The sequence below is a fragment of the Nuphar pumila genome, chromosome 8 (assembly GCF_984573655.1).
Source record: "Nuphar pumila chromosome 8, dmNupPumi1.hap1.1, whole genome shotgun sequence".
In the NCBI taxonomy this organism is placed as follows: domain Eukaryota; kingdom Viridiplantae; phylum Streptophyta; class Magnoliopsida; order Nymphaeales; family Nymphaeaceae; genus Nuphar; species Nuphar pumila.
In genome coordinates this window covers 112,084,752-112,098,644 of record NC_143256.1, presented here as the reverse complement: position 1 = coordinate 112,098,644, position 13,893 = coordinate 112,084,752, and the positions used below count along the sequence as shown (strand labels likewise).

The following is a 13,893-nucleotide window of genomic DNA, read 5'->3' as shown; positions in this document are numbered from 1 at the left end:
TCCATGCGAGACTGATATAGGCACCATTGACTATTATGGTATTCTGACAAATGTTTATGTTCTGCATTATACAAGAGGACATACAACATTTCTATTCAAATATGATTGGTTCAACACTCGGTCTCATACGAAAATAAGACAAAACACTTACTTTACAAGTGTGAATCTATCTCGAACATGGTATAATATTCAGCCATTTATTTTAGCGTGTCAAGATACACAATACTTTTACTTTCCTGATACCAAATTGGGTAGTGATTGGGATGTGGTATAAAAAATATCTTCAAGACACACATACGATATTCGTGACGTAATAAGTGAACATGAAGAAGATGAATTGACAGAGGAGTATACTAGGGATGGTCATGATATTGAATTTGAAGAAGAAGATGTGCTAATTCATTAAATATTGAATATGACAACGAAGAGTCACCATTACATAGAGATGACATTGATCCAATTAAAGTACAAATTGACCCGATAGACACCCATCATGAAGTGAAAATAAAGAAAGATTGGACCAATGATGGGATATCTTTTGATGGTTACGAAGAAGGCATATCTAGGCTCATGGAGACATATTTTGATGATGAGGATAGAGATTCCACTGATTTAAGTGCAAACTCTGTTGATGACCTGGATGGATGGGGCATGTATACCTTCTCACAGAAATGAATGTTTCTTTCTCTCTTCATATACTTTGTATTTGATGTCTAATCTCATCTATATTCATTTGCATGCTCTTTATTGTCTATTTAATGTCCACATCTTGTGATTTTGTTACTTTTGTGACAACTTTATTGTGGCGCTTTAGTTTTCACTGTATCATGTTTGCTGGTTATATAATTGCAGATTTTGCTTGTGTTTTTTAATTAGGATTTCTAGTCAAACAACTTAGAGTTGTATGTCAAAGCTATTTTTAGGTTCAGTTCTTAGTGTCAAATCCTCATTATTAGCATAGATGTGCCTCGTTTTTATATGCATTTAACTTTACACCTATGTTTACACATTTAAAAGCCAGTTAGGTGAATTATGTATAGTCATGTTTTCATTGAGTTGTCGTGCTATTTGTTTATACTGTTGTCAAGCTCATTTCAGTATTTTTGAGATTGAAAGTATTTGATTTATCTGAATGTAATCATTTAAACAAATTCACTATATATAACTGTGTATAAACTGCTATTTTATTTATCTAATATCATTTTTTAATGAGAAACAAATGACATGAGGGCCTGAATGATTTGTGCAAGGTTTATGGAGCAGGCGATTGTTGTGAGTACTCCGGCGTCTCCTGTCACTCATCTTGGTAATGAAGCGCATGCTCAGAAGTTCAAATTAAAAGGTATTGTTAAACAAATTTAGTTTTAAAGAATAAATGCTAGTGTTTTACTATTTTTCCATATCAGTTAAAAGATATTGTAATGCCAATTTATTAATTTTTCCTTCATGCATGTATCTTTATGTAGTTAGTTGCTCATGCTAAATGTATATTATGTTTTCTATATTCTATGATTATTCACATTGCACTGAGATCCTCATGTTCAATTTTTTTATGCAGGTGTGGAGACATGATGGATTTGGATGATTTTGCTTTGTCTATATTTTTTTTTTCAATTATAAGAAAGTGAATAAAAAATGATTGATGATTTGGGGTTTATAATAATTGAAGTTTATTTTCTATTTCAGCTATTTAGATTGAGCAAACATAAAATGTTCTCTTGAGCAAATATAAGATGTTTGGGTTTGAGGATATAGTGCACATTCTTACATTTTACTAATTATCGATGAAACTTCTTGTTGTGCGTTTTTTAAATTATTGTTATGGATTGTTTTCAATTGTATATACTTTATTTGAATTTAAAAGCAATTTCTATAATAACAGGAAAATCTAAAATTTGAATTGAAGTTTGAAGTGTTATGTAATAGCAGAGTTTGAAGTGTTATATTTTTTCTGTAATAATTGAAGTGTTCTTTTATAATTGACGAGCAATTTCTGCAAGAACAGAGAAATTTACAGGATTCCACATGAATTTCTCAAGAATTGTATAAATTTCTATCAAACTATGCAGAAGTTCTATGAAAATTTGCATGATTTCATGCATATCTTCTTCTAATTGAGTGAATTTCCAACAAACTATGTAAAAGTTCTATGCAAAATTGCATGGTTCTATGCAATTTTTCTTTTAATTGTATAATTTTTCATCAAACTATGTGCAAATTTTATGTATATTCCCACGATTCCATGCAATTTTTCTTATAATTGAGTGATTTTCCATCAAACTATGCAGAAGTTCTATGCAAATTTGCAATATTTCATTCAAAAATTGTGCCAGTAAAAGATATTAAAAAAATATACTTTTGTCGATGATATTTATCATCAGCTATAACAAAGTTATTAGAGGCAATATTTATCATTGATCTTTTTAATCTAATTGATGATATTTATCGTCCGCTATTTGAACATATGACGTTTCAATATATATATACGATGATAATTATCGTCAAGTTTAATCTATACCTAACGATATTTATCATCAAATATTTTTGACATATATGTATTTTAATATAAATGCAACAATAATTATCATCGGCTTTAAAAGAGAACCGACAATAAATATCATTAGTGTTATTAAATTTATTCAATGATATTTATCATCACATTTAATTACTATAACCAGAGATATTTATCATTGGCTACTTGAACATATATGACTTTTCAATATCTCTATGACGATAATTATCATTGACTTTTAAAATATATCCGACAATATTTATAATTGGCTTTTAATAATATAAGCAACAATATTTATCGTTGGTTTTAATTAATATAGCCTATGATAAATATCATCGCCTTTAATTCTTATTACCGATAATATTCTAGAGCCGACCGTCTTATACCGACTATATTATATCATTGAATTTATTTTTAGATACATGACAATATATAAATATCATCAAAAAGAGTAATATAAACAACCATAAAGGGCCGACAACCCGGGCAATGATATTTATCATCGTTGATGTCATTGGCTACCATAAATCATATATTGGTGATGATAAATATCATGGACAATGACTTGCTTTCTTGCAGTGGAAAGTTTTCTCTGCAAGCGGTAGGCCACCCATGTCTCGTCTATCAATTCAGACATGAGCAGTGAACAAATCTAAAAAACCCTCCTCACGCAACCACCAATGCTCAAACCGAAAGTGCTTGCCTTGCCTTAGGCTAGAGCATTTTTTCATGAATTTACTTATTAAAACAAAGTTAACATTTTCCTTCAATAGTAAGTAGAAAGTAAATATCAGAAGGCAAAGCCAACATGGTTAGGTCTCTGGTCTTGGGGGTGGGTTTTTTTTTAAATTAAATAAAAAAGGTAAATTGATTGTTATTTTGTTTTTGAAAAGTTAATGGATTTTCACAATTGCTTTAGAAAGTAATTAGTTGCAACTTTTACAAATTCAATTACATGCATTTTTTAATATTATCATCTACGAGTTTATTAGAAAGCATGTTGATTATTAAAAATCAAATGAATATTAGATTTGAATAATTTAAATCATCCATTATGAAAGGATGTTGTTGTTATTCAACTAAAATGTTTTATATTTGAAGTGACGTAAGACCATTGGTCGATTAGTATATTGACCATGAACAACCTTATTAAAGTACACGACCCCCATTTCATAAGCAAAATCAGCCCATATGACTTCTTGTTGGAACGTATCAACTCAGCCAAGTTAGTCACATGAATCAAGTGGCCGTTTGATATATAGTTAGTAGAAAATATGGAACACCTTACTAGTTATCAACCAATTGGAGTTTTTAGAGGGATATAGGGACTTTAGCGGTTTAGCCCATTTTGAATATCCGATGAAGGGTTAAACCGCCCACCAACTATTGTTATAATTTTCAACCTGGTCTCTAGACCTCTGGTGAAATTTTAAATCGAATCTAAAGTAAATATCGCTTGAAACTTTTGCAAAACAAAAATCAGTATATTTGTATTGCACTTGAAAAACATGTTTTGTGATTAAAATTAAGATTAAATAAATGATTTTAGATCTACTGTGTTGTCTTTTTACAAAGTTTTTTTTTTTGAACACTTCACAAATCTAATTATTAAGATTTAATTAGTTGTTTACTAAGCATTATACTTATGAGTTGCTCATTACTGTCTCATAGTAAACATTCTAATATAAGTAATAAGTAGGGTTGGCAGTGGACCGGGGTGAAACGAGGCCCTACCCCACCTCGCTTCATTTGGATTGAATTCAGACCTGTATATCGTTTGGCCAATGTAGGGATGGTAGTGGACTTGGGGAAAACAGGGCCTTGCCCCGCCTCACACCATTTGGATCGGGGATGGAGGACATAAAACAAGGATGGAGGCGAGGATGAAGGTTAAAATCAAAACCTGTGCGGGAATGGAGGTGAGAATGGACTTATGCTTTTTTCTGCCCCGCCCCTTCCCTGATCCATGTTAGTAAAATAACAAAAATGCCTTTCGGGATGGCAGTGGACCGGAGAGAAACGCCCCCACCCCGCCTCACCCCATTTGGACTGGAGATGGATAGAGGCAGGGATAGAGGTTAAAATAAAAACTTGTGCAGGGATGAAGGGCAGAACTTTGAGATGGGATAGAGGTGAAGTCCTTGTCCCTAGGGGTGGCAAAATTTGACACGACCCACCAGCCCGCTTCTTAGCTGGGTTCAGGTTTGGCTTAAACGGGTCGACCCACCTAACCCGTTTATTAAACGGGTCGGGTTCGTTTTAGGGGTATGCCAACCCGCCAACCCGTTTAATAAACGGGTTAGGCGGGCGGGTCAACCCGGTTACACGAACCCGTCAACCCGTAACCCGTTTATATTTAAAATGGTTCATTGGGATGATTAAATTCACACCCCGTTTGTAATCCAAATTGGTAATCGTGTTGACCCATTTTAAATATACACGACACTTTTAAATATTTAAAACCCACCTTACAGAGGTGACAAGACTTAAGAGCAATAACATTAAATGTGTGAGAGAGAAAGAAGTGAAAAGTTAATCGCAGAGGTGACAAGACTTGAGAGCAATAGCATTAAATGTTCTCATCCGAAAAAAACGTTAATTTTTTTTAACATCAAATCAAGTTAAAAGTATAACTCTTTTTAATTTCTTCTTACTTAAAATAACTCTCCTTTCTTATTTCCTGTTTGCAACATCTTTTAACGGAGAGACATAATCGTATGGGGTCGACCTGACCTGTTTATTAAACGGGTTAACCGTGTCGGGTCAGGTTACCCATTTAATAAATGGGTCATGTTTGTGTTTGACACATCCGACCCGTTTAATAAATGGGTCAGGTTCGTGTTGAGGTGTTCTGACCCACCAACCCGACACGATTGCCACCTCTACTTGTCCCCCGCCCCCATCCCAACCCACTGCCATCCCTATAATAAGGATTTCGACATACACTCAAAAGAGACTTTGACCAAGGAATTGACAAGACAAGCATCTTAACTTTTTTTCTTTTGATATTTACACTGAACAAACACCCTCAGGACCAGAGACCTAGCTATGCAGGCTCTGCCTACCATACTTCTGATCGCTGTCCCAATGAGCTTACCCCTCGCCCCAGGGAGTCTTCATTCTTTGGCTTGTGGAAGGGGTGACAGCCCATGAAATTTGAACCTAGACCACCCATCCCACGACGCCTAACCCTTTTGGTGGCAAGACAATTGAATAGTTAAATTTTGACTATTTTGAAAAAAATGATATCTCATAATTCTATTTTGTCTTGCATTAAAGGTTTAATAAAATTTGAACTATTAAATATATTACACGAAATGCTTTATAAATGTTCTTATTTTTGCTTTACAATAGACTTTGTCGGGTTTGTTTAGACTCATTAACAAAACTAAATGGCTCAAGAGTCACAATAGAGGACGCGACCATAAGTTCCTCGAAAAAAAATACACGAAGTAAGTTTGTTTTAAAGCATAAGTGTAAAACAAAAGATTTGAAAGGTTTCTTAAGAAAAATAATAAAAAAGTGTAATTTATGATCAGATTTTACTCGTCGAAACCTATTCAAGAATACGATTTGGGGAGTTGTTGAAAAAAGAGGGTCGCCTAAATAAAACAAATGAAGATTTTCAAAACAATAAATAATCGAATTTTAACCAAGAATAGAGAAAGATAGTTTTGTTTTTAAGTTAAGCACCATGAAGAATAAAGACAGATATTTTGCCTAAAGAGCCATATATGTTGGACTCATATCCATCACAGGAAAAGAAGCGGGGGCGGCTCAAAGAGAAGCGCAGCGAGGGCCCTTCAATCAGGGAGAAATCCGAGTCACTCGCCCATGGCTTCCCCCGCCCTTCCCATGGCTGCCCCTTCACTCGCCTCCTCCTCCTCGAACCCTAGCAGGCTTGCCGAGGATGCTTGCTTCCGCGCCAACCTCCGCTCTCCCGCCATCAGCTGCACGCCTCTGCTCAAAGGTCGCGCCGGCGGAAGGAGGTGCGTCTCTTCCTCACTGCATCCACTTTTTTGGGGGTCTTTGAATTCTTTCTCGCAAAGTCTGCCTTCTTCAAAATTTACCTCCTTCTCCCTCTTCCGTTGCTTCCTTCGTTTTTCTGATCTGGATAATGTTTTCGAGTCATGGATGAGCTCGGCAGTTTTTGGAATTTTCTTGTTTGGTGTTTTATAACTTGGCAATTGCAAAATTATGATGCAAATTAACTTTGACATGCTGCTGTGGATGAAGGTGGTTCATGGAAGTTGGTGGCTTACATGTTAATAAAAGAAGTGGCACATGTAGACAGTACATCCCTATTGTTGATAAATCTAGGACTTCACCTTTATTGGAGAAACAAAGCCGTGCCATTTGCTTCCGGAGTCAAAGAATATGCGGGAAGTATACTGAAGAGAAACTGTCAAAAGGAACTCCATTGCAGGGGATAAGATTAAATGGCAAATCTCCGTTTCCACTCGGGAGGTTCACTGATGGTCCCAAATCTGTATGTTCGGTGTCATGGATTCTTTGAATTTGAGCAAAATTGTGCTTCAAAGTTGCTTGGTTATCACGCTATATTTACTCCAATGACTTCTCAACTTTGTATATATGCTTCCTATTTATTCTTGCAATTATGCACCTGTACTAATCTCTTCTCAATGAATTCATTCCATGTAATTGATAGTTACTTTTGTATGACAATGATTATTTTGTTACTTTGACACACCCATTTTATTACTTTTTTTTTCAAGAAATACGATTTTCTGACCCTTTTTTGGCGGAATACCACAGTTTTCCTGTTAAGGTAATATTTTGGTTATTCAATCATTCACATATGGTACTTTTGTTTTTCCTGCTTCCCAATTTTATCTACTCCAACATTGGCTCAAGGAGAAATAGTGACTATTTAGGATGGGATAAATATGCGACCTCATCTATGTGTTTGCTTACTTGCCATCCTTCTTTTATTTAAAGGAGATAAGTTCATTATTCATATGGGAAGTATATGATTCTAATGCCTTTCATGATGCCCGATTACCCCATCAGCTTACAACTGTTGCAAAACAAATTTAACTAGCTGATACTCTTTGATTTCTTTGTATGTACTCTCACATTGCTATACTGGCTTTAACAAGAAGACTGGTCATTGTACTTCCTATCTGTGAATATTGGTATGAATATGTGTGAATATATTTTGGCTTGAAAATTCAAAGTTATGCTAAAAATGACAACCATCCTCCTAACAATATTAGCTTACCATCATTGTTGGTCATATATGCAGTATTGGTAAGAATATGGTTGAGTTGCATAATGAAGATTGAAAAACTGAAAGAAAATGAAAAAAATGCAAATAATCATGGGATTTCTTGTATGCTATATGAGTGTCTTTTCAGAGTTACAACTTTCTTTAGCTCTTCAATGGCTTCCCATGTAGAATGTTGAAGGATAGGAGCAGAGAAAGAAAGGAGAAATGGGAGACATGTTCTGGAGAAGAGTCTCAAATTTTTCTTGGTTTTGGGATTAATACTTCTGTTTATAAGGAGCCTCTTAACCACACCTTTGAGTTGATTACAAGAATACACCTATTGCATGATGTAAAATACAAAAGCAAAATTATGAAGGAATGACCATAATACATATAAATGTACAGGGGCGAAAGCCAGTTATGCACTTGGCCAACTAAAGTTCTTCTCACACCCTCTGTTGAATCGACCATCATTCAACACCGTCAATAGTTTGCATTTAATGATGTTGTGCTGTATTGGTTTAAAGGCTTTGTCATAATATCACAATTTGTAATTCAATGCCAACAAATTGAGGCCCAATATCTTGACCCTCAACCTTTTCCTGGAGAAAGTGCTTGTCTATCTCAATATGCTCAGTTCATTATAATGCACTAGATTCATGGATATAGAAATCACAACTGTGATGGCTGTAATATAGTATGGACTTACCAAGAATTTGATGAAGTGCAGTAAGAAGATTCCTAATCCAAGTTAAGTTATCCCCACAATCTCTGATGCCAAGGTTCTTCTTCTATGCTAGATATCACAACTGTCCTTTGCTTATGACTTCTCTTATAAACTAAGTGATTATTTAAATATGCACAATATCCAGAAATAACCTCCTTGTCTTGGGATTTCCTGACAAGTCTGCATAAGAGTAACCTATGATAACAATTCTGGGCTGATTAGGAGGTGCGAAAGCCAATTTCTTATACATAAGTCATTTAGTAAAAGTTTCTTTATTATATCCTAAAATCCTTTTAACTGTATCTAGATGAGAGGACCTGTGAGAATGCATAAGTTGTGGTACTTGATTCACATAATAAACTATGCTAGGTCTTGTGAAGGTTAGGTATTGGAGACCACCCACTATGCTTCGGTATTGCTCAGGGTGAGCTAGTAGTTCTCCATCATTATCCATTCCTTAATCTTGTCTTCATGTTGTCAAGGTCCTCATGTGTTACAATCAATCATACATTCATACAAATGCATTTCCGTAAATCAATGGCGTATTTATGCTATGCATGCATCATTGTGTCAGCTCTTTTGTCCACATCATTGCCTAAGAACTGTTGTAATGGACTTAAGTCTTTCATCTGAAAATGCTACCCTAAGGTTTTCTTCACTGATGGTATGTGGATCTAATTCTTGCTTGCAATTACTATGTCTTCTCTAGAGTAGAATGATTGTGATTCCATGTGAACCAGTGGAAATAAACAACGAATAATCAACATCACTTCATATAAAACCATGTGGCTTTGCCACCTTGTAGGTCTTTAATTGGACTTTTGAGACTTGCTTGAGTCCATATATAGCCTTTTTAATTCTTAATAATTTTCTTCCTGGATTTTTTGGGCATTGCCGGTGGTTGCTCAACATATACTTTCTTCTTGAGATCACCATGGAGAAAAGCATTTTTGACGTCCATTTGATGATAGCCAAAGATAACACGATGTGAATTTTGTCCACTGGACTAAAGGTCTCATCATTCTCTAGCCGATACTCTTGGGTGTAACTTTTCACAACCAGACATGCCTTGAGCCTCTCGATGGTTCCATCTACTTTCTACTTGATTTTATACATCCATTTACTACCAACTACGTTCTTATCTATGTCACACGGACTCGACTAGGGGGTTGACGCACCCGCGTCGACACGCCCCGACACGGGTGCGGCTTCGGACACGGGGCGAACACGATCAACCAAGTGTCGGGCTCAATCAACTTTGACCGAGTCTATTTTTGTCTATTTTAGGGCAAAAAACTAAAAAATTGATTTTTTATATTTTTAATATATATATATATATATATATATATATATATATATATATATATATATATATATATATATAGCCGTGTCCCCTAATGGGCACGACTTTGACCGAGTCTTATTATTGTTATATATATACTTTTAAAAATATATATACATATATATAGCCGTGTCCCCGTGTCCAAATTTTTTGAAATTTCTCCACACCCGTGTCGCACCCGTATCCGCATCCATGTGACATAGGTTCTTATCTTTAGGATGGTTAATTATGTTCCATGTGCTGCACTCAAGTAATGCCTGCATCTTTGTGTTCATGGCTTCAATTCATCTGGTGTTGGTGTCTTGGTTTCTAAATTTACAAAAAGATCACCAATAAATCTACGATAATCTAATGACAATACCTCTTAACTCACCCATGTATGAACTAGATGATGTGCCATGGATGACCTATGTGGTCCTTGGTTAACATGTATCAAACTAATGTGCTCTTGAGTGCCTTGAGCTTCAATGGTCTTAGGGTGGTTCGTACTTGTATACATTCATGTTGATGGTACAAAATAGGCGGTCATGCCGTTTCAATCATGTAACCTGCACCTCTTGGCTGGATAAACTAAAGGCATCTTCTATAGGCTGAGCACTCTCGTGATCCATGACAATATCGTTTTTGAAAATTTGCTGCATGTAAATGTGTTGCTGGTCTCCTTGTATAAGTGACCTTAATGCCTGAAAATCTCAGCTGGACAGCTCAGGCAAAAAACCAACATCTATGTTTGACAGTTTATGTGTCCATTCATCAGAAACACCAGTTCTGAACATTAGTGTATGGTGTGTTTTTTAGATTGAAACATCTGTACCCCTTTATGACTCATCATATCCAATAAACCTGCAAATTTCAGTCCTGGGAGCCAATTTATCTCTTAAGAGATATATCAGTCACATCCAAATTCTCGTAGATATGAACAGTTTATATGTTTCTCATGTAACACATTATATGCAGCATCACAATCCAAGATTTTTGATGATAGCCGATTTATCAAATACTCAGCTGTATGAAATGTTTCACTCCATAGGCTAGCTCTAAGCTTGGATGCATGAATCATGCTGAGAGGAAACATCGTCTCTACAGTGTGATGATGTTTCCTCTCAGCAATTTCATTTTGCACCAAGGTGCATGGGCAGGATTTTTGGTGTTGACTTCCATTATCAAGTAGAAGAGCATTCACCATCTCCATTATTACGCAAAGAGACTATCTTGTGAGAGAACTGGTTCTCAAGAAAGGCTTTGAATTTTCAACATACATGGAACACTTCAGATCTAAATGTCAGAAAATCCTTGTAAACTTTCCAAAATCATCTGTAAACGTGGCATGACATATGGAATTTGAAAATGAAGGCTTTGGAGCTGGTCCTAAGACATCAAAATGAACCTGAAAGGTAGCTCTTTTATCATGTCTCATAGATGGCAATTTATGACTTAAAAGCTTGACAGCTAGGAGATAACTAAAAGTTCATTTTCAGATTTCTTAAAACTAGGAATGAATCCAGCTGAATTTAACTTATTCAGAGAACCAGAATTATAGTGACCGATTTTATTTTGAGCTAAAGGCATTAATGATAAAAGTTTAGGAGCAAAGCTTAGTCCGCTTTATAAGGCCAACCACTGCATAAGCCTAGTTTTAATCCCCTTTCTCTTCCATAGATTGATAAGGACACCATAGATGTAATGAAACCTACAAAAACTCAAAAGAGTGCTTCAAAGGCTACAATGGGATACAAAAACAAAGTGGTCACTTATGGACCAAAAGCACTCTCACATTGGAGATACACACTAACAACTCACAAAGAGAGTCACCAGTAAAAATCTAAAAGAGTTCTCATTAACAAAAATGCTTAGGAAAACATTGAGTACATAATAGGGAAGATCCCTATTTATAAGCAACAAAGGAGAGCAAAGGGGTCAGCCCAACTAGTGGTTGGGCTAGCCCCCATCGGTCTAAATATGACCGTTTGGGACTAGCCCAATGTATAGTTGGGCTGTCCCCAACAGTCGCAACACAAAAAATATAAAAAAACAAAAAAGAAAAGTAAAACAGAAAATAAAGTCAGCCCCTAATGGGCTGACACCTATTACAGAAGGAAATAACTGAAATATCCCTGATGAGTATTTCAGTTTACATACAAAATCAAATATAATATATATATATATATATATATATATATATATATATATATATATATATATATATATATATATATATATATAACCTAACCAATAGAAACCTCCCAAACCTACCCAATAAAAACATTTATTGAATTTTTGGTGTTTTTTCGAAATTCTGACCTTACAGATGTGTTCAGCATGATTGATTTATTAGAAATCGACACTTGGATCATGCATTTTGGATGAAAAATGGTATTTGGACTATCAAAACTTATGAAATTGTAGGCCGTTGATTTTTGAAACCTTATAAAAACATATCCATGCATTGTAATCAAATGCTCCAAGAACTGATTCCTATAAAAACAAGCACATAAATCACATCTGTAAGGTCAGAATTTCAAAAAAACACCGAAAATCCGATAAATGTTTTTTATTGGGTAGGTTTGGGAGGTTTTCTATTGGGTAGGTTTTCATTCCCCTATATATATAGAACTATAGAGTCACTAAAATATGAGAACTGAAATATGAGAACTAGAAATATGGGCATTTCCAACACTTTTTTTGCAAATCTAGCCATGTGGATGGATGTGCTTGGTATGGTGGATTTGCTAGGAATCAACCATTGGATCGTGTATTTTTATTGAAAAAATGTGATTTTTGAAAGCTTGAATATTTATGAAGATTATGAGCCATTGAGTTTAAAGCCTTGAAAAAATCTTGTTTCTACATGAAAATTAGATGATTCAAGAGCGGGTTCTTATAAAACCAAGCATGTAGATCACACCCGTACGGTTAGATTCAAGAGAAAAGAACAAAAAATCAATGAAAATCACAGTTCACACATTATTTCACACACACACACACATATATATATATATATTAGATATATACAATATCTTAACAATAGAGAATGGTGAAGGATGGAAAGGAACCAAAGCACATTAACCATGTGAAGGAAAAGGAATATCTGACAAAGATAAGAATAAGAAGCAATGAATCCTATCCCCCTATAGAACATTTACAATATAAGGATGAGGTCAGCAGCAGTTGTAAAATCTGTGAAAAATTGTACTTGTAAATCCGGATTCTGGTTTCTTTATAGTTATTCAGTTCAAGGTTGATTTGATCTGTAGTTGCTGAGTTGGTTTCTCTCGGAATGAAGCAGGTTTTATTGTTACTGATTTATGAATGATGATTTACAGGTAAAGCCATCTGTTATTCGATGTGCGGCAGTTGGCCCTGATGAGCCACATGTGGCGACTACATCCTGGGCTGAGGATGCTGTCTTAGAGAAGCAGGGTATAGATTACTGGGATCCTCAAACAAGGGCTGCAGAATTGGACGGGTTCTTAAATTCTCAGCTTCCTTCTCATCCCAAGTTGTATCGAGGCCAGTTGAAAAATGGTCTTCGCTATCTTATTCTACCAAATAAAGTTCCTGCAAACAGGTATATGCTAAAAAGTGCTCATTCTGGAGTCATGTGATGCAAAATATTTTTATTTACCATTCCTTAGCAAGATCATGTTTTCGTAACACTGAAGGGAATCTCTCTCTCTCTCTCTCTCTCTTTCTACTCTGCATATATATATATATATATATATATATATATATATATATATATATATATATGTATGCCAATGGTTGTATTGACTGCTCTGCTCATAATCTGGGAGCTCTGGTAGATTTTTGCAATACTAGTTGGAAAATGGCGGGTCAGACCTAGTGGATCTTGGTAGTGCCAGGTGGGCCTTGGCTTGCTTACAGTGGGTTTATGTTGTGTGGGCCAGCAGGATTAGGTGAATTTATGTGTATTCCAGGTAGAACTGAGTGGCTCAGTAATGTCTGAGTTCAACAATATTTGGGTCCAAGTTAGATCAGATGGGTGTATATGAATTTATGCTTTATATGCACTGTTCTGTGTAGCATACAGTGGATCTGGGTTTGGCTCTCCATATTAGACT

General features: G+C 35.4%; 1 protein-coding gene across 2 annotated transcripts in view; it reads left to right on the top strand.

The window, feature by feature from the left end:
• Positions 1-6,248: 6,248 nt before the first annotated feature.
• SPP (Insulinase (Peptidase family M16) family protein) overlaps positions 6,249-13,893 on the top strand; it is a 95,507-nt gene continuing 87,862 nt past the window's right edge. For both annotated transcript variants that reach the window (XM_090016398.1, XM_090016397.1), the window contains exons 1-3: positions 6,249-6,501; positions 6,749-7,001; positions 13,135-13,379. In XM_090016398.1, the coding sequence (XP_089872524.1) occupies positions 6,347-6,501; positions 6,749-7,001; positions 13,135-13,379 (653 nt within the window). In that variant the 5' untranslated portion in view covers positions 6,249-6,346. The remainder of the gene's footprint in view (positions 6,502-6,748; positions 7,002-13,134; positions 13,380-13,893) is intronic.